The sequence below is a fragment of the Corylus avellana genome, chromosome 6 (genome assembly GCF_965113065.1).
Source record: "Corylus avellana chromosome 6, dhCorAvel1.hap1.2, whole genome shotgun sequence".
NCBI classification, from domain to species: domain Eukaryota; kingdom Viridiplantae; phylum Streptophyta; class Magnoliopsida; order Fagales; family Betulaceae; genus Corylus; species Corylus avellana.
The window spans coordinates 10,116,282-10,141,282 of record NC_142495.1 but is presented as its reverse complement, the minus strand read 5'-3'; the positions used below and the strand labels follow the sequence as shown (position 1 = coordinate 10,141,282).

Genomic DNA, 25,001 nt, shown 5'->3' with positions numbered 1-25,001 from the left:
CTCCCCACCTCCAGTCAAACTACAAAAAATTGTCAATGTCCCCCTAATGACGAAAATACCCTTAATAATTTTTTTTAAAAAAAGAACTAAAATTAAACGAAAAAAGGGAGTTGAAATTTAATAAAATTTCTTTGTTAAAAAAAAAAATTATAAGGATTTTTTTTTTCTTATTGACAAAAATTTATTGTAATTTTTGTCTTTTTGCTGGCCTTGGAGGTACATTGGCAATTTTTAGTAATTTAGAGAGGAAATTGTCTCAATTGAAAGGTTGGGAGGAACATTGTCAGTTAAATGATAATTTGAGAGGAATATGTAAATTTTTTCCAAAAAAAGAAGAATAGAAATAATATCAACTGAACTATCCCTCAATCTTATGACAATCTTTTTGTTTTATATTGTTTTAAAGTATATAAACTTTGGGTAAAGATATTGACCACGCCTGGCGTGCATCAACAGTGATGCACGCCAGGCACAAAATTTTTTTTTTTTATTATTTTTTTATTATTTTATTATTTTAATTTTTTTGAAAAAAAAAAAAAAAAAAATTTTGTGCCTGGCGTGCTTCACTGTTGAAGCACGCCAGGCGTACTCCCAATCACGACTCATAAACTTTATGTTTTTTTTTTTTTTTCTTTAAAAAAATAAATCATATTTTATTCAAAAGTGTTTTTGCCTTAACCATAAAGCAAAGAAAAAATTGCTAAACCGATCTCAAGAATTTAGGTTTGTATCAAACATGTCTGTGGTACAAAAATTATTTTATAGCTGATTATAATAATTTTTTGTAATTGGACTTAATTACAATGATGTGATCTGTTTGGATAAAGATGTGTTATTCTTGTCAAATGTATCTATTTAGAATTTGCCAACTACTTTCCTTGGAATATCTATCGCAACTAGCATGGGATTTCTAAAATATACAAGATTAAGTATAAACTTAACAATATGTATTTAAGTTTTTGAGCATCCTAGCATCTTTTTGCAAGTAAGTTTTTAAAGATGAGTTTTACATATGATTTGTATAATTTGATATCAGAACTAGCCATCATATTGAGTATGAGATTTAATGGATTGCGACTATGTGCTCGATTCATGAAGGGAGCGACCTATAGGCTGTATTGAAATATATCTTGGTATTATAAGTATAGTATTAAGTCATTGAATACTAATAGATGAGTGGAGCCGCCAATAGAAAAATAATTACTATCGAATTAGTATCGATAAAGTTGACTACCGTAAATATTGGCTCTGCACAATAATATATATATATATATACACGATCTTAAGTGTTACACGTAAATGTATATAAGCCGTTCCCTTGTAAGCTGATAGAGAGAGAGAGACTATAATCATTTCAGATAGAATATACCTTTACCATGTCGCTGTCGGATGGAGCCTTCCCGGCCACCTCCACTCTTTACTCTCTTCATTTATATCTTTTGACAAAAGTTTGGCAACATTGAGGTAAATCAGGTAGCACGACCACCAAAACAAAATTATACGATAGATTTTCTTAATTTTTTGTTTTCCTCCCAACAAAGTTTAGTCCCTCTTATGCTCTGTTTGGTGTGTGTGAAACACAGATAAGATAATCTTGTGCATTAGTCATAAAAACAATCTCATCATTGTTACTTTTTCCCTTTTCATTGTTTTCTTCATCACATATTATACTAACTTGATGTGTTTGGACTAGGTTTCTTCACCACATATTATTTTCTTAGATTTCTCTTTCTTGTAATGCTTTCCAATTACGTAAACTAATTTTTCTTCGGAGTATTTCATCCACAAAATGTGTTGATCAACCCTTTCTTTGTCAGTTGGTGCTTGAAGAAAGTTAACTAGGCCATAACTTTGGCTGTGATTTGCAAATAACACCATCATCAGGGGCGGACTTGGGACCAACCTTGGGGGGTCTTCCGCAACTTCAAACTTTTAAAAACACTTAACAAAAGTATTGCTTTCGATATATACTGTTTCTATGGCAGGATAGATCATTTCTACTCTTATACTCGTATATCAAATTTCTTTATGACTCATGACATGTAACTTTTGTATATATTTATGAATTATGAATTCATAGTAAATTTAAGACTTTTCTATTTTATTTTACATAAATGTCCGTACATACACGAATAGAAATACTATATGCATCTATATGCTTATTTATTTACATAGGTTTGGACTCCCCATACAAAATATCTTGATTCCACCCCTGATCATCATATACATTTTTTCATGAGATCTCTAACTAGGAAACTAATGATTCTACATAATCCTAATCAATAAACTAATCGAGCCGAGTAGCGTACTATCTTAAATTCCTCATGTATTGACTCAGATCTCACTCCCTTTTCTTACGTTGTTGTGATAGTAGAATTTCGGTGGTGATGCAAATGTGGCAATTGATGGGTGTCGTTATGACTTGTCAATTTATTTAATTAGTGGCTAGCGTGATAAATGTTTAATAAACTGCCTCATAAAAAGTGTAGTACTCTATAAACATTTTCCTTTAATGGGCCCTCTATCATGAGTCTTACAATATTAATCAAGTAACCGAAATCATAATTAACCAAAAGTTTCTTATAGTTTTTCAAAAACTTATATATATATAAAAGAATAAAAATAATATCAAATGAACTATCCCTTTATCAATTGACAATTTTTTGTTTTATATTCTTTAAAACTATATAAAACATTAAGTTTTTTATATTTAAAAAAAAAAAAATCAAATTTTAGTCAAAAGTGTTTTTGCCTTACTATAAAGCAAAGAAAAAATTGCTAAACTTATCCCTAGAATTTAGGTTTGTATCAAATGTCTCTAGGATACAAAAATTATTTTATAGCTGTTTATATATATTTGGTATAAAATTGATAAATTTTCTTAAGACGCCCATATAAATTTATATTTTTACCTTCGAAATAAATAAATAAAAAATTAAAAAGATGGGTTGCCCTCACTGATGAGGGGTTGCTTCCTCAAAAAATGATGTGGCTCTTAAAATCATTATTGAGCATGTGATTAATCAAATGGTAATTTTAAAAACCACCTCATTTTTGGAGTGATACAAGAAAGACTTCTAAAATTACTCCATAATGGAGTCGCCCTCACTTTTTTATATATATTTTATATTTTATTTTAATTTAATATTTGGTTTTTCATTTTTCGTCTTTGTTTAGAGGTAGAATTGTATAATTTGACTAGGCTCAGGTAAAAAAAAAAAAAAAAAGGACAAATTTGTACCAAGTTTGATGGTGTGATGAATTTGATACAAAGAGCACATCATAAGGAATTTTAAGATAATTTTTATACTCTAATTGAAGGAGTTAGTTTAGTCATTTTCCCCAAAGTAAACAATATTTCAGAAAACTTATTATTTATCTTCATTTTAAATCATCTCATCTATTTTGAGATTAATATATTGGAGATGAAAGCTGAAAACTTAATTATCAAAACAAAAATTTCCACATGCAAAAAGCAACCTTTATGCATGACCGACTCGATAAATTTTGAGGTTTAAGACAACAAATTTAAGTGGGACTTTTTTATTAAATTTAAATTTAAATTTTTAGTTATATTTTTTATTTAAAAATCATTTGTATTGCTTCTTGCTCTTAAATTTTCTCTAAACACGTATAATTCATCTCTACTACAAGTTTCATCGAATGACATATTGTGTTAATCTACATATATAATTGATTTTATGTAGAATTTGGTTTGCGCCAAAAAAAAAAAAAAAAAAAAAAACTACTTTAGTCTAAACAGTATTTTAATGGATAAACTTATGGTCCGTTTGAGATTATGATTTAAAAATAACGATTTTAAAATGTGCGATTTGAAAAAGTGATTTTTTAAAAAATGCAATTAAGTGTTTGACAAAATCGCGATTTGACTTTTAAAATCGCAGTTAACTCTTAAAATTATGCATTTTTAAAAAAACATATCCTTACCTACGATTTGAAAACATATAAAATCTATATTTTTAAATAGCAATTTTTAAAAAACGCAATCCAAAACAATTAATTTTTTTGTGATTTAGTTTAAAATCGCATTTTTAGTCTTGAAATCGCAATGTCAAACGACACTTGGTGCCCGTTTGGTAGTGCGATTTTAAAAATTGCGTTTTTAAAATCGCACAATTGTTTGGTAAAACAAGTTAAGAAGTACATTTTTTTATCAATTGAGTGTTTGGACAACATTAACATATAATTGTGGTTTAATGGCCAAATAGGTAAATATTGCGCCAAATATTGTTTTAAGCGAAGTTATTTTAGTTTAAATTCGCATTTTTTCAAATAAGCACCTTTTAGTCAGCTTATAGAAATCGCAGATTTTTCCACGATTTTAAAATTTGCTTTTTTAAAATCGCAATCTCAAACAATCCAAAATTGTGATTTGGTTTAAAAACGCACTCCCAAACGGACCCCTAGTTGGATTAGGATCTCCTACAATTTCTTTAAAATTGTAGATTCTTAAATTATTTAATTTTGGTCTTTTTATGCAACAAAATGCTTGAAAAATGCTACCTATTAAAAATGTGGCATGTTATCGAGGTAACCAAAAGGACTCTTTATCCCAAATGGCTTCCTCTTCACTTTTATAGAGACCCTTCCTTTTCATAAAATCAAAAAATAATTTTTTACTCAAAGCTTTTTTACAACATAGAAAGCACAAACCTGATGAAAATATACTAAATTCTCAACCTTTACAACATACCACATTTTTAATAAGTAGCATCTTTCAACTGTTTCCATACTTAAAAATAGCTAAAATTGCGTAATTTGATAATCTATTATTTCTTTAAAATTGTAAAGGATTCTATTCCCCCTTAGCCAATATATTAGTTTTATGTTCACGAAAAATTACCTATTGTTTTAAGTATTAAAAGTACTTTTTAGTTTCTCTAACGTAATCAAACATGCTCTTAGACGGCTACCTAATTCGCCTAACTAATAAGCCTGCCAATCCATGCCTTCAATTTCCTCTTGTGACATAACCGAAAGTTATCTTGAATAATCTTGATTTAGCTTCTAATTTGTCAGTATAAATAAGTGGGTATGTTTTTAAATCCTAGTTTGACAAATGACACATAAAGACAAAAGAAAATCATAGGAAAATAGAAAATTCTAACATCCCCTTTCAAACATGTAGCTGTTGTTGTGAGAGATTCGTTTCGTTCAAATTTTCTTTCTTGACGGTTTCATTAAAGCAAGACGCCGTCGTACCTTTCCTGTTGGATGTAACTCTTGGTTTCTAGTAGATGCTGAGGCTGTAGGACCTCTCAAGAGATTATGGGTTGCAAAAATCTCCTACTACATTCAAATTTGTGATTTGTGTGTAATAGACACGTAAGTTGATGGTTCAATTATCGAAGTGTAGACTGGATAAAGATTCTCAACAATTTTATTGCTTCGATTATTGGTAATTCAAATAATAAATATAAAAAAGCTTTTAACGAGACTTATATGTCCGAACAAATCTTCAACAACTTTATTTATTGTCTAATTTACTAGCAATCAAGATATCAAATTGCTAAAAATCCAAATACATGACCACGAGGCACGACCACAAGGCACTGTGAAAGTTGACAGCAATGGGTCCTCGGGGGGACTTTTCTGCATAATTTTTGTTCATGACAGGGACATTGCCCAATGGGTCTTGGTCCCCAGTATTTTTTCTGAGTTTTGAGTATGTGACGTGTTGCTGATTCGCCACAATGCATACTTTAATCTATATTTTCAACATTATACTTTCAACTTTAATTATAAATGTGCGATTAAGTGAACAGAAAAAGAAAAAGAAAAATAAGATGAGGTACAAAATAGAACTAAGTGTATGAGTATCAAATACACCACCAAAGCAATTTTGCAATTTGCAGCCAATTGAAACCATAACCAATAAGAGCGCAGCACAGAAAGAGCGTAGTAGAGTGGGGGAGGGAGTTACGACTCCCTCCTCTCCGCCCCTTTCTCTTTCCCCCTTCTCCCTCCCTTTTCTCGACTTCACCATAGATCGATCAGGGCTCGTGTGTCAATGATTCTTGTGGTGCTGTTTAGCGGTGCGTGGCTGGCCGGTGGTGGCGTGTCGAGCGAGTGAGGGTGTATTGGGTTTTTGTTATTATATTTTCGTTGTTTTTAAATAAAAATGTATTTTCTCTAGATCTGTTTTTAGTAGCAATCTATAATGTGAAGTTTTATTTGTTTTCTTAGGTTTTGTTTTCACGAATTCTTAAGAATAACAGAATTGGTTTCCGGTCAGTCTTTTGTTTTCTTATGGTTCATTTTCTGAGAGTAAACCATAAACTGATGACGGAAGAGTTATGAAGCATAATGGAGAATTATCACTATGGTAAAGGTAGCGAAGGATATTGCGATTGATAAAACACTAGTAGTGAAAATAAAAAGCCAGGGAATCAAGGAGCTAGCAGCGGATAGAGACATGATTCGCCGGAATTAGCCGTAAACGGTGACTTTTCATAGATATTGTCTTATAATAGCCCGAGAAGCTATTGTGTATGTCATCGATAATGTTTGAGTTGTGAATATTCTAAATTATATCTTTAGTATTGTACAGAGCATTTTGCCTCATTTGATTGTTATATTAATGAAGAGATAATTCGTTAAAAAAAAATTAAAAAAATTATAAAAAAAAAAAAAAAACCACAGCCAATAGAATCATGAAAATCTCAACAAAAATCTATGGTGTTTTTTTTTTTTTTTTTTTTTTTTTTTTTTTTCTCTTTCCCAATCACATTGATTGCTGTCTGGTCAAATTAAGGCTGCTCTGCGTCCATCAACGGTGGTTGGCTTCTAACGGAATCCAGGAGGAACCAAGTCTAAACGCATCAAAGTTCTTATAATATGTGGTGAAGAAAATAATGAAAAGGGAAAAAGTAACAATGATGAGATTGTTTGTATGACTAATGCACAAGATTATCTAATCTGCTTTTCACACACAACAAACAGAGCATAAGATTGTTGGGAGGAAAACAAGAAACTATGAAAATCTGTCGTATAATTTTGTTTTGGTGGTCGTGCTACCTGATTCACCTCCATTTTGTCAAACTTTCGTCATGGGAGCGCTGTGAGAAGAAGTCATTGATTCAGATTGCTTACAAATAACACAAAAAGACAAAAAGATAAGACGGAGACGAAGAGAGTAAAGGGTGGAGGTGGTGAGGCTCAATCAGACTGCGACATGGAAAAGGGATATGCTATCTGCTCTCTATCAGCTTACAAGGGAATGGCTTATATTCAATCACTGCCTGTCGATAGGATCGCCTTGAAATTCTGCACAAGCTTATAAATTTTCGTGCAAAATAATTTTGGGTTGTGCTTATCGCTACCAGAGCGTTTGGGTTAACCCATGGGTTTTGCTCCTAAGTATGAAAATTTAACTTCTTTCGATTAGCCCGAAATTTTACGAGTGTGTACATAATTTCGAGGCAATTCTATCAACGGGTGCCAACCGTGCCATAAAGTTATTCGAGTTCGTTTGCCCCACAATCAAGGCACTCACCTAGCACACTTAAGATCGTAACATAATACCACGCTCTGCAGCTTTCAACGTGATAGTAGTCATTTCTCTTTTGACGGCGCTACTCATCTATCAATATTCAATAACTTAGTACTCTGCTCATAGTACTAATACATTGTAATCCAACATATAGGTCGCCCCTTCTATTACTCGAGCACAAAGCCGCAACCCCATTTCATCCCATACTCAACATAATAGCTAGTGGTGAAAAAGTGGGCGGTTACTAATCGTCTGCTAACCGCACTAACCGTTAAACGCTTTTGAAGATGGTTAGAAAAAATCGCTAATCACCTAGGTGATTAAGGTTAGCGATTTTAGGTTTTGAAAAAACCGCTAACCGCCTTAATATATATATATATATATATATATATATATATATATATAATAAAAAATCTAGAAATGAAGTCGTATGTAGTAGGGTATTATTATATTACCATAAAAACAACGTCTTTTTACTTTCTTTTTTTTTAATTTAACTTTTTAATTTTTTCTTTAAAAAGTGGCGAACGATTATTAAGGTTATTAATCGCTAACTGCCGGCGGTTAACTGCATAAACGGTTAGTGTATTTTACTAACTGCCTTTTCACCTCTAATAATAGCTGGTTTTTATACCAAATTATACAATTTTTTAATAAAATTTACCCTTAAAAACTGACTTATAAGAGAAAGATGCTCAAAAACATGTATACACATCCATACGAGACACTTAAAAGATCTCCTACATCCCAAAATTTTGTAACATAACCCATGGTAGTTGCGATAGATATTCCAAGGAAAGTAGTTGGCAAATTTTCAATAGGTACATTTGACAAGAATAACACATCTTTATCCAAACAGATCACATCATTGTAATTGAGTCTAATTACGCCACCAGTTTTCTTTGTAACTTAAAGAGTCCAACTCTATCACAGTCTTCATCGATATATCTTAGATGTCAAAATTATTTAATACTCAAATCTCATGAAATAATAGGTGTGATATTTGTAAGGATTTATGAGATAAGAGGTACGTATTTGATATTTCTATCGTTTGCCAAAAACAAAAATGGAGGGTTTTTTTTTTTTTTTTTTTTTTTTATCATTTCTTGCAAAATTCTTGCTCCATTATTTTCCTCTCTCTCTAGCAAATGAAACAAGCAAACAAATGAAAGAATCAACAAACAAGAACCAAAACAAAAGAGGGGGACAAAGCTGGAAGACTATCGGATTGTGTAATATTTTCAAACACAATAAACACGCAATATTATTGACTAAAAGGACAAAACGTAAAACATGCACAACACAATCATAAGACAAAGATTTATTTACAAAGTGAAAAAACCCAAATTACACATTAATGGGAAAAACCACTTCGGGGCAGCTAAATCCGAGAAATCACTATGTTGAAGAAACCGATTACAAACACAAGAAAAACTTATAACCCGGTGTAAATCCCTAGACTCTGTAAGACAGCAAGCCGTCCGGCATGCCCATTTCCTCACTGACTCGATCGATAAGCTCTTAGACGATACCACAAAAATGAACCAACAAACAAAGAAACCAATGAAGCAAGATACAACGAAGCAAAAAAAAAAAAAAAATTCTCTAGAATCCAATCTAGACATAATACAACAATCTTGCTTAACCTTGAAAAGTGAGCATAGAGCTCTATTTATACCTCTCTATGAATAGTGCAATAAATGCTTCAGAACTGTTTATTTACGGGGAATTTTGTCATAATGGTTTGATTAAGAAAATGTAGATCTAAGATTCCGTCAAGACAACTTGAAGATGAGATGATGACGATCTGAAGATCTAAGATTTCTTCATGACGATTGTAAGAACGTCATGACGAACTGTTAGGGTTTCATCGCTTTCTAGCAGTTTTCGTCCAAACGTCTTCATTCAGACTGAATGCTAACGAAAAGATACAATAGTCTCATTGAAAATTTTGCAGCATTTCATCATGGCGAAATCTTACAGTAAGTTGGATCTCAGACCTTGTCTTTTTCGTCATGACATGATGATGACAAAAACTTACATTAGCTATAAGGAATATTTCATGATGCCGGAGACAACAAACTAACTAAATCCGTCAGTATTTCATCATCATAGTTTCATGACGAAATTATTGGGAAGGTAAATAACAAAAACAAACTATTACAAGACTTCAGAGAACACATAGAGAAAACAGCCTATAAGTTTTGACACACCGGAACAGGCCAAATTCTAGAACCTAACAAAAGCTAATTAATGGGAATTGATGTCACTAATGGGCACCACAACGACGGAAGGGCAAATAAAAAAATGGAAATGCTTCAATTAGAATTAGTAGACGCAGCCAATCTAGTTAGATTATTGTTGGGAATACATATGTGAAATAATCACATCAACAACAGCGGAAAAATTTAAGGGTCGAGCTCCATAACATAGCACCAGTTTTTAAAAAACATAAAACATGTGTAATCTTGAAGAAATCGAAAATCTTGATGAGTTAGACTTGAAGAATGGTTTTGGATTTGTGTTTGGCTGCTAGGGTTTGTTCTCAAGACCTCCTAGATCTTCTCTTCAATTCTGAATTATGACCAATGTCCCCCATAAAAGTTATTAACATTACTCTTAAATATATGGACCTTGAGAAAGTAATGTTGAGTGTGTTAGGCTTTGTTGTCTATTTGGCCTAAGACTTGTGATAGTCCACAATCTATTATAAATTTATAAGTCGCTCAACCCTCTCTCCCCTGCGCAAATTTTGGATAATCTTAAAAAAAAATGGAACAATATTTTATAGAAATGAAGCCAGGGTTGTTATAGTTGCAACTTCTTTCTAATTACCACAAACAACTCAGTGAGAAAAAATAAATTCCCACTAAAATATGTTTCAAACAACATACTGTAGCTCAATATTTTGATATAACAAGACTAATAATGACTGTCAATCGTTGTCAACAATTGCCAGAAATTACCAGTTTATTGGCCCACATTCATAGTCCCTATTCATTTGCTCTCCCTTCAAAATGCATGGTATAAACCGAATTTAAAAAGGGGAAAAAAAAAAAAAAAAAAAAAAAAGGATATAAATCTTGAGAGTGATAATTGCTGTTGCATACACTCATAACATATATATATATATATATGAATGAGAGATTAACCCTTTTATTCAAAGGTGTAGTATAAAGTACTGTACACAAACTTTTTTAAGTTATAGATAACTAGGATCTTGCTCCTAAACAAAAAAAATTAATAATAACTAGATCTACGAAGGGAGGGTTGGGTTGTTGGGAAGGAGAAAAAAACAAGCATCAAAACTTGATGAATTATGACTGTACGTGTATGAATATTTAAATACAAGAAAAGGAAAATATAATTACTGATCAAGAAACCAACAACAACAACAACAAAAGAAGGATATAAACAGAACATAGAAAAAGCTTGATCTCAGGCTAAGCAGCTTCAGTCCAGACTCTGATGGATGCAGCCGTACCTCCATAATTAAGAAAATTTCTTCCGGAAATTTACAACTGTGGAACAAGAGAAAAAGGAAAAACTGAGCCAGCTCACTAGTATTTATTTAGGCATGTAGAGAATTTACCATATTTGATTAAGAGTATATCAATACCTCGTCCGAAATATACCACCGAAAAGTTATATACAGAAACAACCCCTGCAACATCATCACCAACACAAGTACAAAATAAAAATGCATTCTTAAAGTATAGACCAACTAACGTGACATGAATATCACAGTAATGGGTGTAGTTACCTTTGTATTCATTAAAAATAATAATTTTATGTTTTAAAAATGCAGTAGTTACCTTTGCCGAACAAAAATGCGTCGCTAAAACTCAGGAGCAAAACAAAAACATGAAGCCTGAGAATACTAACATTCGTCTGTTGTCACAATGCTATCTGAAAACTAGGCTTCCATTCTGCTGCATCCTTAAATTTTCAATGAGCGACTGGTAGAATGATTTCAAGGCCTTGATATCATTGCCCTGCAGAAAGGAACATTCGAAGGCAGAGCAAAAATTAGAGCAGTGTAAGCTATATTATCTTGGGGGGGGGGGGGGGGGGGGGGGGAGAGATGTGGGTGGTTTCCTGTAGCCTAGTTGTAGATCTTTCTTTACTGGCATGGAGTATCGATTCCAGGTTCATTCCTGTTTTCGCAAAGGAAGGTTCAGTGCCACACACTCTAGTCTAGTTAGATTTGCTTAACCCATTGAATCTAAAACCAACAGAATAGGTTTCTCCATAACCTAAGGGATAGGTTTAAATTTCAGGCTAAAATATTGAATCTGGGCTAGTTCTTGCATATACATATTGTACTTCAAATTACATGATTATTTCAACATAGAGTCAAATATCCTTGACCATTAGATCTTAGATTCAAGTCTCCACTTTCGACTAATTACGTGAACCAAATACCAGATGCTAGTTGCCTTAGTTGATAACATCCTAAGGAGTTGTTACCCTAAAGCAGGTTGAAACTCAGACCCACCTCCATTACATAATAAACTTAGGTCAGACTGGAAATAGGAATCGGATACTGCAAATCGAGCAGGGGCTCTACAGTATTAAACAGAGCTTGGGGTGATCTTAACTAGTTCTATGACAAAGAACTAAGCACCAAGAGCAAATGCATTCCTAGTTTCAATTCTGCATATTTTATATGGTGGCCTCACTTGCAATCCAGATCAAACAAAAATGTGGTACAACTTGCATATAACCATGGGAAAATTCTTATGATCGTATATAGCAACACTGTCAGGAGTTAAACTTTGGTTCAATCACTAGATGGAGTAGTTTTTTATCAATTTATATCAAAATTGATTCTAACTCATAAACAATGGGTAGGCTTAGCACCACAAAAAAAAAATTTTCTTTGAAAAAAAACACACACTACGACCTTTTTTTTTTATATGAACCAATGAATGAACATGTTAATATATTAAAAGCATTCGCAGAACAAATTATATCCTGTACCACTAAATTCTTGACTACATATAAGCTTGAGTTACTTTTAATACCTGCAAATTCAGACAGTATTGCTCTGCCAAATCTTGCGGGCAATGGGCAGCTGGAAAACCTTTCGATACAAAATGAATGAGAAATTCATCACCAAATTTTTCATACATGACCTTCTGAGCCAGCACAATTTCTCCAAACAAAACAAGCTGCCAAGTAAATTCAAAATAAAAATTTCATATCAGGACAAAGCAATTAAGTGATTAAATTAAAGTTCTTTGACAAGTACCAATATAGTTTTTTCTCTTTTTTTTTTTTTTTTTTTTTTTCTCGTACTTTTCTTTGAGTACTAACAACCATCAATTAAACATCAAGCTGAATATATTCCTGATCCAAAAAAAAACATCAAGCTGTATATTTATTCACCCAACTGACATCAACCCAACCCTTGCCTTGATGAACTCGCTATGACCCCCATTTCCCCATTTATTAGCACTAGCTTTTGAACATTACAACAAGAAATTAATATTAAATTCAGAATGAACAAATCTAAACAAGGATGCCAAAAGAATAAGTAACACAAGTTGGTTAGTACTTCTTTGATCATTGATTATGTCAGTATATAGTTGAAAATCCTATTGACACAACTATATAATTATGGAACTCAAAAAGGTAAATTACATTATCTTGTTTCACCACATTGTTATAGCATAATAGTTCCAATAAATAAAATTTATCTTAATTAAATTTTAACACCTCAACCCCCATTACATTTTGAACTACCTCTAGACCCGGAAGGCTATTCACAAGGAGTAGGATGCCTCCTTGTTAGTGCAACCCTCTACTTTTTTTCCTGTGCTAATGTAAACATCGTCTTGGAGCAAATCAATTAAGAAAATTGTATATATACAATGCTCATACAACAGTAAACTCATTCTCTATTTTCTCTAGTTGCACCCCACAATGCTCATTTTTCTAGTTGGACCAGAATTTCTCTACAATGGTGACTTCCTTTAAACTGCAAGGCATGTGTAAATCTAGAAGTTTCCAAAATCACCTCTCCACTTTCCCAATCACACTGTTGGCCTTCCCACAACATCCTTCTAGGATAGATCAACATAAGAACCATGGATTCCGAAGTAAAATAATTATTCGACGTGGGATTTCTTCTCTGCTAACCAGTTTATTGAAAACCCAGGCAAGGAAATGAACAAGCTACATCTGCCAACCAAACATCCTTCTCATATGGGAAAAGAAAGGGGGCTGATAACTATGGAGATGGGGATACACCCAAAATAACAACAATCAGTAGCCATTTAGCTAAATTGTTTACTAAAAATTAGAAGTTCAGCGGATCTTAACCAATCAAAAGGTTCTGTTACACATTAAATACGTAGTGGTATACATCAATTACTTGGTACGAAGCTTATTTGATGACCACCTAAAATGTAAGACCCAATAAGCAGGAAATATTTCAACGAAAAATTAATAATAAACTTACAGTATTTGCATCACGAAACTCGAACGATTTGTCAAGCAAGCTATACAAACAACAATCTGTTGCAAAGGTCTCAATTATAAATTTTTGGAAACCAGGGACCTGAAAATGATTCATCGTTGAGTAAGATGAAAGGTTCTTTTTTAAAAAAAACTAAAAAGAAAATCTCGAACAAAACAACATTTGTGAGGGAAAGTAGAAATTACCTTTTCTTCGCCAGAAGGCCTGGCACACCAATCTTTAATCAATGTAATAAATATCTGAACACATGCCTGAGCAACAGAGAATAACAAGTTCAATTCAGATAATGACTTTCTTGTATGTTAGAAGTCATAATGTGCAGTCAATCAAAGTGAAGAAAACCCAAACGGTATGAAGAGAAAAAGTTGCAAGTATCACACCTTTCTTACAAGAATATCCCTATGGTTACAAGACGTGTACAATAGTAACTGCATCATCGGACCCAAGTAGGCCCTACTTTTTGAGGACAGAAAAACAGAAGACAGATTATGTGTAGCTATTACGTGAAGAAATGTATATAATGCTTTCTGAAGCTCCTGCAATTCACGGATTTCCTGCAAGAAAAAACAAGGGAGTCATGACATACAGAGAGTAATAGAAAAAATCTCAGCACAAGAACAGAGAGCAGTTACAGAAGTTGGAACTTAGTATGTAGAATGCCTGAAGTGAATTTTCACTTTCATAAACATTGCAATCAATATTCAAGATGTAGACTATAGAAATTTTCACAGCTAATAATAAATATTTGGCGTATAAAAACAACTCACTCCACTACCTTAATTTGTAAAAGAACTCATATGTTACCTGATGCAGCTTACAGACATAAAGTTGAAACTTAAAATCTCTATCATAAAACTGTTACAATGTATGCTCCATTTCTAGATCTAACGTTCAATACAATAATTGAAAAGCCAAATTTCATATTTTTCCTAGTTCTTTTCATCCTTATTTTTTCCTTTTTCTTTTTAATTCATAAGCATAGAAATAAACCAAGAGAAATTAGGCAAACAATAAATCCAAAATCAGAGCCAGCAAAGATTAATCAACTTTTCACTAGATGGTATGTACATGAACATTTGATTTCCCAACTCTAAACTTAAAGAGTACAGGAATTGATTATATATATATAAGTGATCATTTTTTAAGAAAAATATCAATAAAGTGCATTTGTTTACAAAAAAAGTGAGACCAAGTGATAAAACCCCCATATTTACTAATTTGAACATGCATCACTGTCTGTGCAATTCAATTCAAGTGGTAGCATGACAATTCCTTATCATACAAAATTTAGTTTCAACTTTAAACACTTCAGATAGTTAACAACAATCATATAGAATAAGGCTTATAGATCAAGGGTCTTCAAGACTTGCGATTAAAGTGAATGTTGAAGTCCACTGTCTAGTGTATGACAAACACGTCATAAGCGTGGGCTGAAAAACATTCATCTTATGAAGAACAAACACCAAGAAAATTTTTACTGAATTGGTCTTCCTATACCTCAGTATTGGTCCCAGGTCCTGACGGAAATGCATCTCTTGGGATAACACTAAATATCCTCCCAGCAATAGCAGGAAATACTTCTTCCAATATGTCATGGAACATGTTGTTGAACTTGCATATAAGTTGATTGAGTAATAAAAGAAAACCTACCATCTCCTTTGGCTGCAAAAGAAATAAAAATCTAGAATTAATACCCCGATGTCATTAGGTAATCAGCAAAGCGATGCAGAAATTGATAATCACCCAGGATCATATTTTAGATAAAACATTCCTTCAAAGATTTACTACTGCTATTGAGACAACAGAAATTCTTTCAATAAACTGAAAAGAGAAAAGGGGACAGAGATATATATGGAAAACAAAACAAAGTTAAGGATGGTGCCGACCAGTTTCAATTATTATATGTATATTCTAGATTTTAGAAAATGAGAGAAAAGGAAGCAAACAAACTGATTGCCAAAACCTATCAAACCAACTAAGATTTTTGTTTGCTTCCTTTTCTCTCATAGTCTAAACAAAAAGAGATAGATTTTATAAACACATTTATGAGGCCCGAGATCAGAATTATAAATGTACAACACTAACAAAAATACCCAATACAGAAAGATTTATGCTTCTTATATTCTATTCAAATATAAAACAGCAGAGAGGGGGGATGCATCCAATCATCCAATGACAATAACTAATTTGAACTAGAAATTCACTAAGCCTTCTCAAAGCAACCAAATTTATTGGAAGTAATGTGCTGCAATTCTAATGTAAATTCTACAAGTAGGTGGATTGACAAATCATGCAGTAACACAAGAAAAAAAATATAAATAAAAAATAAAATAAAATAAAATCTCAGTGAACAAGCATCTTAGGACGGGGATGTCAAACTGTTCAAAGAAGAAAACCACTCCCCTCTCAAACCAGTGACAGGATGGGACAGCATGAAGCACCCTTATTCACCATAAAAATTAATTATTCACTTAGGGGCACATTTGGTACAAAGAATTGAAATTCCTTTATGAATAGGAATGGATATATACTAGGAATGATCCCTTCCTATTCATTTGTTTGGTGGCCACTGGAATTGAACCAAAATTTCTAAAATACCCAAGATTTAAAATTAAAAATTTATTAGAAAAAAAAAAAACTCAACTAAAAGTCAACCAACAGAATCCAAGCTTCTCAGCTAACTCTTCGCTCGCTCTTCAACTTCATTCGAGAATGTCAGTCCAGAAACATTCTTGTAGTGACTACAAGTCACTGACTTTGGCCTGGCTTGAGCGCAACTCAGCCCGGTTAGATCTAGTTCTTAGAGGCATTGGCCAATTAGATATCGAACCACTGAATACGAGGGATGGTCAGGGATTTAAAGCTGAGGATATACAAGGTCCCAAATGTTTCAAGAACGAATGAGGGATGCAGGGAGTACTTCTCACTCATCGGGATCAGCGAACTGCTGAGTTCCGTGTACATGGTGCTCGACACAGGCAGGGACTTCAACTGGCTACAGTTGGTGTTCTGTTAGCGTGGCAACCGTACTCCAGTTAAGTACTATCCACGCCAAACAGGGTTACGGCAGAGCGAGTTAACCCTTGTCTCCATCTCATTGGCATCCCCTAGAAATGTCACCACTACTTACAGAAACAAGCATTCTTTGAATGTATTACATACTGACGAATATTCTTTTCTTACAAACTGATGAATTACAAAACAACAATGATTGGTTCTCGAATTTGGATAAGGAACGCAATTAAATTAAACAACCCAATCACAACTATGTTTTACCTCACTTTCTGCAAGCAGTTGCTCCAATGCCTTAGGGAGGTATGGGAATACAGATGCTCCTAAAGTTTCCACCATGCGATGTATAAATGAAGTGACCTGAATGCCAAATACACTAGCATCAGGTAACAGGTGAAGTTGATAAAATATCAAAACAATGTACTTCCCTGGACACATATCTAACTCACCTTGCTCCGCAAAGGCTCTACCTTCGGAAAAACGACAAGAACTTGGAGAAGAACATCCAGTGTCTGAATCACAAAATAAAAAATAAAAAAAATAAAAAGTTAGCATGAAGACAACGAAACAAAACGACCCTACAATCAGTTCTGCAGAAAAAAATATACTCCCATCCATTTTTAGATTATCAACAACGAGTAAAGTAGGCACCACAGGAAAAATTCTCCAGTTGAGCAACATCATACTTCAGTTTTTTTGAATCTCATCCCAGCAAGAAACTAATGAAATGATTAAATAGTGTCTTTCTTCAGTAAGGATAAAAAGATTAATAAGCAATTAATCAATTGGAGGTGGAAGAGGACCTAAACATGGCAGCATCTAATTGTCAAATGCCCTCATGAAATTATTATATAACATGGGAGTGCTCACCAAAGAGTTAACGAAGACTGATGCTAAAATCTATTAGAATGATTCCCATAATTATTCAAAGAAAAATCAACAGAAGAAAGATACCAACCTGCTTGAACATGATACCAATTGTTGGGCGACTAGCAGTTACAAGGCGCTCACTGAACCCCTGAAATACATATAGAATATGGACGATAATTTGCAAGCATAGTAAGTCAGAACTCCAAATACTTTAATCCAAACACAGTGAAGTTACAAAAAATTATGTGTTTTTCCAATTTCACTACTGTGAAGAAAGAAAAGAAAGGGGGTAAAAGGAATACAACATAAAACTTGACATACGCTGCTACATACATGAGCAAGTTCAAACAATTAGGCTTAAAACATTTATGAAATCAAAATAAAGTGCTTTTACTTATCAAAAAAAAAAAAAAAAATGAAATCAAAATAAAGTGACTTTTTTTTTTAAAAAAAAGAGTGTTATTAGTGAATAATGAGGAGCTTTAGAGCCTCTTTGGAATTGCGTTTGAGGAGCCTAAAAGTTTTAACACTCAAAAAGTCCGTTTAAAAAAAAAAATTACTCGTTTGGTAAAAAAATTAAAAGCGCTTTTAAGGGTCCAAAAATCCTAAAAATGGTCAAAACACACTTATGGCAAAAGCTTAAAAATGAAGCTTTTGCAAAAAAAAAACGCTTTTTGACTTAAAATCTCTATTTCTCAAACGCAATTCCAAACAAGCCTTTATAAAACTATTGAAGGCAGAACACAGGAAAGGAATTTCAAATCATTATATATATAAGGCAGAATGAAGAAGTACCAAGCAACATATTAGGAGGTCAAAGGATGGAAAAGAACCTTGCTGAGAGAATTAATTGCCATGATTATTTGCTGGATAACAGCAATCTTTGCAGGAGCCTCTTCCAGAGATAATAATTTTGCATTCATGATCAATGAATCAACCTGCATTGAAGGATGGTCTTGTCAAAAGCATATATATCAAATATTAGTTGGTTCACAGGGGAGGGCAGGAAGCACCTAAGAAATTGAAGATCCCATTAATAGAATTTAGATTATAACCTGTTGACAAAGAGGAGTGAGCAATGCAGAGAGGTAATCAGATTGCTTTTCCGGCGGTACATCTTCCATCCCAATCAATAAACCAATTGCCTGTAAGGGGTTAGTGTACAAATTAAAACAAACAAATACTGGCGCCTCCAGAATGAATATTACTTTACACACACATGTACAAACACAAACTACAGAAGAACCATGAGGGCAAAGGAATACCTCAAAAATGTGACTACCATCTTCAGATCCCGGAAGATATTTTGATGCATAATCCATACTTGTAAATCGAGCAACTGTATCTTGAAGGCTCTGAAAATTCACAAAACAAAACAAAACAAAAATCAGCGGAGATGGAAGGAGAGAGGGAATGATAAATGGCAAAATCAATCAAACAGATTTGAGAGAGAAAAAAATAAAGGGTGAAATTATATACGGCAAATATTCTTACATACGATATATGCAATAAAATAATATAATATAAGGTAGAAGAGAAAAAGATGACCACTCAATCACCTGCAAAATTGTCTCAATAAAAGGCACAAGCTTCACTTTCAGCAATTTTACAACCCTCATGAACAGATAACTTGCCCTTCGGCTGACATTGATGTTTGGATGGTGTATACCTCTTTCATCAAGAAAGGCAGCCAGAACAATAGGAATATATTGGGTATTCTCCTGAACAAACTTCAAATATCTTGTTACTGTCTCTAGATAAACGAGCGCAACTAGCCTATTAGAATGGCAAGGAAACCTAGTTGATAAAAGCATTGGCACCAACTCACGCAAAAGTCCACTCCCAGTTCGCATCGACTCCTCACTTATTGACTCCCCTAGAGCATAAAAAAGAGAAAGTGCAGCTTCCACCTCTTCAACATTCATGTCAGGTGAAGATGCAACAGCATTAGTTAATGAATTTCTGATAAATAACTGAGTAACATCAGGAGCAACACGATTCACATTACGAAGCAGCACAAATAAATCCTTCCTAAACTCCACCATCCTATCTTCCTCCTCCCTCCCAATTTTATCCAATATATCAAGATTATTGCGGTATGTAGAATCATAGCGAATATGTGTCAGGATCACTTCTAGTATCTGACCAACGTGAAGCAGCTGCTTCTCCCTTAAAGGAGAGAGGTTTTTCATTGTGCCAACATAACTCGAAAGAAATTGCACTATACTAAATGCTGCATCAACCTCACAGTTCTGCATTACATAAAAAACTGAAGGCAAGACTTCATTCAAAAGCTCCATTGAAACACCCTTTGCTTCCTCAGAATTTAACCGTTTAAAGCATTCTAGAACTTCCGCTGCATACCCACTGAGCAGTGCAGCTATGCTTGAAACCAACTCAGAATCAACATCTTCAGCAACCAACCCAAAAACCTGACTTATAGGAAGACTCTGCAACAGTGACAGTTTAGATTGCGGTTCCATCCGCTTAGAAACCACTGCCAACAAACATGCAGCCGCAGCACCACGGAGTTGCTCCGACAGCCCCCCAGCCAAAATCAAGTCAAACAATAGCGGGATAAACGCATCATTCACAATCAAACCAATATCAATCCAAGAAATGTACCTTCTCATTGATTCTAATACACTTGCACAGAGTTCCTGGTCAGAATTCCTATACAGTGACACAATGTCGTACCACGCTCTCACTATCTGAGGCACACACTGCTGCCGCATCGCATCCTTAATCCGCCCCGCGACCACCAACTCTTCAGGCGTTCGCTGGTAGTCCAAACTAATCACTTCATCATCCAACGCATTCAAAATCCGACAAAACATATCTATCACCAGAACCCCATTGCGCAGACGAGGCAAAAAATCAACAAACACGGAGGACCAAATTAAAGGGTACTCAAAATAAATCAAAGTAACCAAAACCTGAGCAAGCTTGTTCTTTATAAATGCAGGACCATCTATAACCCTAGCAACATTCTTATCATCGACAGCTTCCAAACACGCTATCGAAAACACTGATTTTCTAATGAAAAACTTCTCATCCAGACTCACGGATGCGTACCGGACCCGAATAACCTCATGAAGAGTCTGTAAACACCAAAATTGGACCTGCACTAGGCCTGAGAAGCACAATTTGTCAATACAAATGCTACAAATTGACGGTTTTTCCTTGATTTCATTACAATAATCCTTGACCTTCTTTTTCAATCCTTCATCAATAGAACCCGATTCATCGAACAATATAAGTATAGCCTTCTCCATATCATCCATTCTTCTAAAACCCCTAAAAATCCTAAACCCCAATAGGCTTTCCTTTACTTCCGCACACTTTCTTTCTTAAACAAAGTTTTCCCAGAAAAATTAACTCCGTTTTAACTTCTGGGTTTTTTTCACAATGCTTCCCGGGCTCAAGATTTGGATGAACAGTGAACAACACCAAGGGATTTTGAGAGACTCAGAGATTGAGAGGTTTGTGAGCACTTACCTCAATTTTGATCAGATCAATTGGGAGATCTTTATATTGTGTGTGTGTGCTGTGTGTTAGGGCTAGGGTTTTTCCTTGTTTGTCCGTGTTGTCTCCGCTTGGTTTTCTGCACACACTAGGGTTTGGTCAGATTGGGGATTTATATTTATAGTTTAGTTTTCCCGAGGAATTTAGGAATACAGTGATGGCGAGGAGAGGATCGGAGCTTTCTAAAGACGGCTTAAGACCAAATATTAAATTACCAAAATGCCTTCAATGTTTGTAGGACAAAATAAGAACAGTATGTACAATTTAGGAATTTAATTTTTGGCTTGGGTGGTGTATACTGAGCTCCCGGAATACATTCTCTTTATTTTAAAGAAATATTTTATAGTTATAATTTTATTCTGTTCATAATATTTTAAAAAAATTTAAATAATATAACATTATCAGTACCATTAAATATAATAAAATAAATGAAAAAATTTACTTTATCCCCTTAAAGATTCAAGAGTTTTTTCAATTTGAACCCCAAAATTTAAACATTGGCAATCTACCACCTAATGTTTCAAAAATTTTTAATTTAAACTTTTCGTTACTAATTTCCGTCAAATTAGATAAAAAACTTTTCGTTACCCTTAGGCTTTTATTTTTTTTTTACTTCCGTCCAATTTAACGGAAATTAGTAACGAAAGGTTTAAATTGAAAATTTTTGAAACATTAGGGGGATATATTGCCAATTTTTAAACTTTGGTATTCAAATTGAAAAACTCCTGAAACTTCAGGGGTAAAGTGGATTTTCCCCTAAAATAAAATTTTGAGCATTAATTGACTCATCTTCATTTTATTTTAAATGAAAAGAATTCATTTAAAATATTTAACATGCTGGTCCCTAAGAGTAGCTCAATCGGTTGGGAACCACGCCTTATGAAATGGAAGTCACTAGTTCAAATTTTTTCTCCCCTTCTTGTGTGGACATGTCAAAAATATCAAGTTGAAAGCAAATAAATAAAAGAATATTATATATCACTCATATTTTTAATTTCTCTAATGTTTATGTAGTGTGACGTTTTATAGTATTTAGTACATGCAGTTTAATTTTTTAATTAAAAAAATCACGCCATCCGGAGATGAAATTGTAATAAATAAAATTAATGAAATAAATATTGGGCACGTTTGAAGTTAACAAATAACAAGAAGAAATGTTGTGAATGCGGTCAGCGTGCACGTACACATGAGTAAATTTGTCTGAAAGACCGAGATTGACCAGCCTCTAGTCAACTTGAGTAAATATGTATTCTGTGGAGGGTATTTTAGGAGACAGATTTGTGATGGGCTTAGAGCCCATGATACTGAAAGTAGCTCCAAATCAATCCAGCCCAAATACTACATTGTATGGGCTTGATGGGCTTATCCCAGGTTTTAAAAAAATATATATCCAAAAAGAAAATAGTTTGCTTTAGAGTTAAAGTACTACCAAAAGCTAATGAGTAAATCTAAAAAGAGAGCCCCTTAGGTCCGAACCATTCGTAAAAGGGCTATTTTGCAGCCTCCAATCTCTATCTGACACCTCCAAATCAAGCCAGACCCACGCCGTGAGTCTGGCGTGACCCACAGGTCTGGCTGCCTCAAAACCCGCTTGAAACCGTCATGACCTACTTCAAAACCCGATTCTAATACCTTAAAATCCGTTTCTAATGTCTCAAAACTCGTTTTTAGATTTACAACTAAAACCTAGAGGTAAAAAGTTAACCCTTTATGAATTTTATCACCCTAAAGGCTGAAAAAAGGTGGCTTCGGCACCAAAGAAGGTGACTTACGGCCAAACCCACGAGTCTGGCCGTGACCCACCCCACGGGTCTGGCATGACCCGCAACCCAGCCATGAACCTCTCTCTTTTAAGCTCAAAATGAGCTCAAATATAGTGTGTGGGGGTATATGATATTTTTGTGGATTTGTTTTGTTTTTGCTTAGGTGTCAATTTATGATTAGGGGTTGTAAAAGTAGCCTATTAAGGCTCATCCGGATTCAAGGTTTTCTCGTCTAAAAACTCTATTCTTATATAATTTTTGTACCATTAAGCTAATGTGGAGTGTCCATAAACCATTGAAGATGGAGATAGGCTGATTTCAAGCAAAACGAGTGCATTTTGCCACGCGTCAAAGATAATGTGACTTCAATTATGGTAATGCTTATGAATTTGGGGCTTTATTTAACTGAATACAATTTAGTTTTACTAGGGTTGGATTTTTTTTTTTTTAAAAAAAAAAAACAGTTCAATCTCATTCATTGATAAACGAGCATAAAGCTCAAACAACACAGATCAAAGTTCTGAAGCAACCATAGCCGAAACTACGAGGTTACAAGCCTCAAAGATGACATATTACATGCCAGACTCATACAAAATTCGCTAACTCATGACTAAATTTCAAATTAAATAGCAAATCTGCGTCAAACAGACTCAAACCAATGCATAGGTAGCTCTTATTCCTCGGCATTGAGGGCAGAGAACCTCAAACCAAAACTCATCCTCCTCGACCTGAAAGCCAAGATAACATTCACATCCACAACCCAAAGGTCTGGACCAAAACAACTACCCCGAAGGGCATCAGGTGGGCAGATCGATAGAGAGGACCAAACATTATTACAAGCAAAAACAAAACCGATATAGGGAAACAAAACAATACAGAAAGAACAAAAAAAAAAAAAAGCAAGACAAAATTATAGGGAAATAACCAACAAAAAAAAGAACACTAAGAGGATAGCAGCAGTCGGAAAGAAGAGCCGATCGTGCACTCGCCGGAAACCGAAAATGGAAGGGGGCGTTGGAAGTTCATCGCGGTGGGGGGCGCGAGAAAAATGCTCAGTAGAGGACGGTGAGCGGCAGAGCAAACGCGGAGGAGATCGACGGCTCACTCAAACGGAGGGGGAAGTTTGAGTGAAACCCCATGAGCATCACCCACAAAGAGTACCTAAACAAGCAGAAACAACAAAAGCAAAAACAAAAAGAAACAAACACAAACTCTAGCCAAAAGAAAAAAGAAAATGAGAGAATACAAGAAAATAAAACAAAGAAACAAGAAATCCAAAACAGAAACCACGTCGGGGAGGAAGGTTGCCAGGGGGAAATGGCTGGAACACGAAGAACTCGGACGGAGCCGAAGAGGATAGGCGGAGGGGTGAGCGACGATGTGGGTTTGGCAAGGGTAATCGATTGGGCAAAGAATGGCCAATCCAAAAACCTAGAGGAAAAAAATGGGATCAAAGGAGGGGGAAGAGGCAAAGAGGAAGGGAAAGAAAAAATCACTCAAAGCGTTAGGGGCATCAGGTAAATACGCTAGCCCGCTAAGAGAAAAAGGGCGATGAGAGGGGAGGGGGAAGGCAAAAGAGGGAGAGGGGAGGAGGGTCGGAGGGGTAGAACACTCCGACAACGCTCTCTGCTAGAGATGAAACCCTAGCAGAGAGGGGAGGGGGAAAGACGGATGTTAATGGTGGTATTTTGATGTTGAGCTACTAGGGTTGGGTTGAAAACATCACAACACTCACGAATAAGTTCAAACTCGGTATTATAATAAATGAGCCGAGTGTGACCACAAATTGTATTTGTATAATTAGTATGCCCTTATCCTATAGGCTATAGTCTTA

The 25,001-nt window shown here is 34.4% G+C and overlaps 1 protein-coding gene across 2 annotated transcripts; it reads right to left on the bottom strand.

Moving 5' to 3' along the window:
• Positions 1–10,609: 10,609 nt before the first annotated feature.
• PSD (ARM repeat superfamily protein) lies at positions 10,610–21,543 on the bottom strand. 2 transcript variants are annotated; one of them, XM_059600987.2, is made up of 15 exons: positions 19,439–21,543; positions 19,145–19,234; positions 18,935–19,024; positions 18,713–18,817; positions 17,968–18,027; positions 17,459–17,521; positions 17,274–17,369; positions 15,495–15,659; positions 14,378–14,551; positions 14,183–14,248; positions 13,980–14,078; positions 12,541–12,687; positions 11,329–11,508; positions 11,133–11,177; positions 10,610–11,034 (listed from the first exon to the last, which is right to left on the bottom strand). In XM_059600987.2, exons 1-13 carry the CDS (start codon positions 21,161–21,163, stop codon positions 11,419–11,421), a joined length of 2,970 nt encoding a protein of 989 aa, XP_059456970.2. In that variant the 5' UTR covers positions 21,164–21,543; the 3' UTR covers positions 10,610–11,034; positions 11,133–11,177; positions 11,329–11,418. The 2 variants fall into 2 exon arrangements, with proteins under 2 accessions (XP_059456970.2, XP_059456969.2); XM_059600986.2 differs by having other exon boundaries at positions 11,399–11,508.
• Between the last annotated feature and the right edge of the window lie 3,458 nt (positions 21,544–25,001).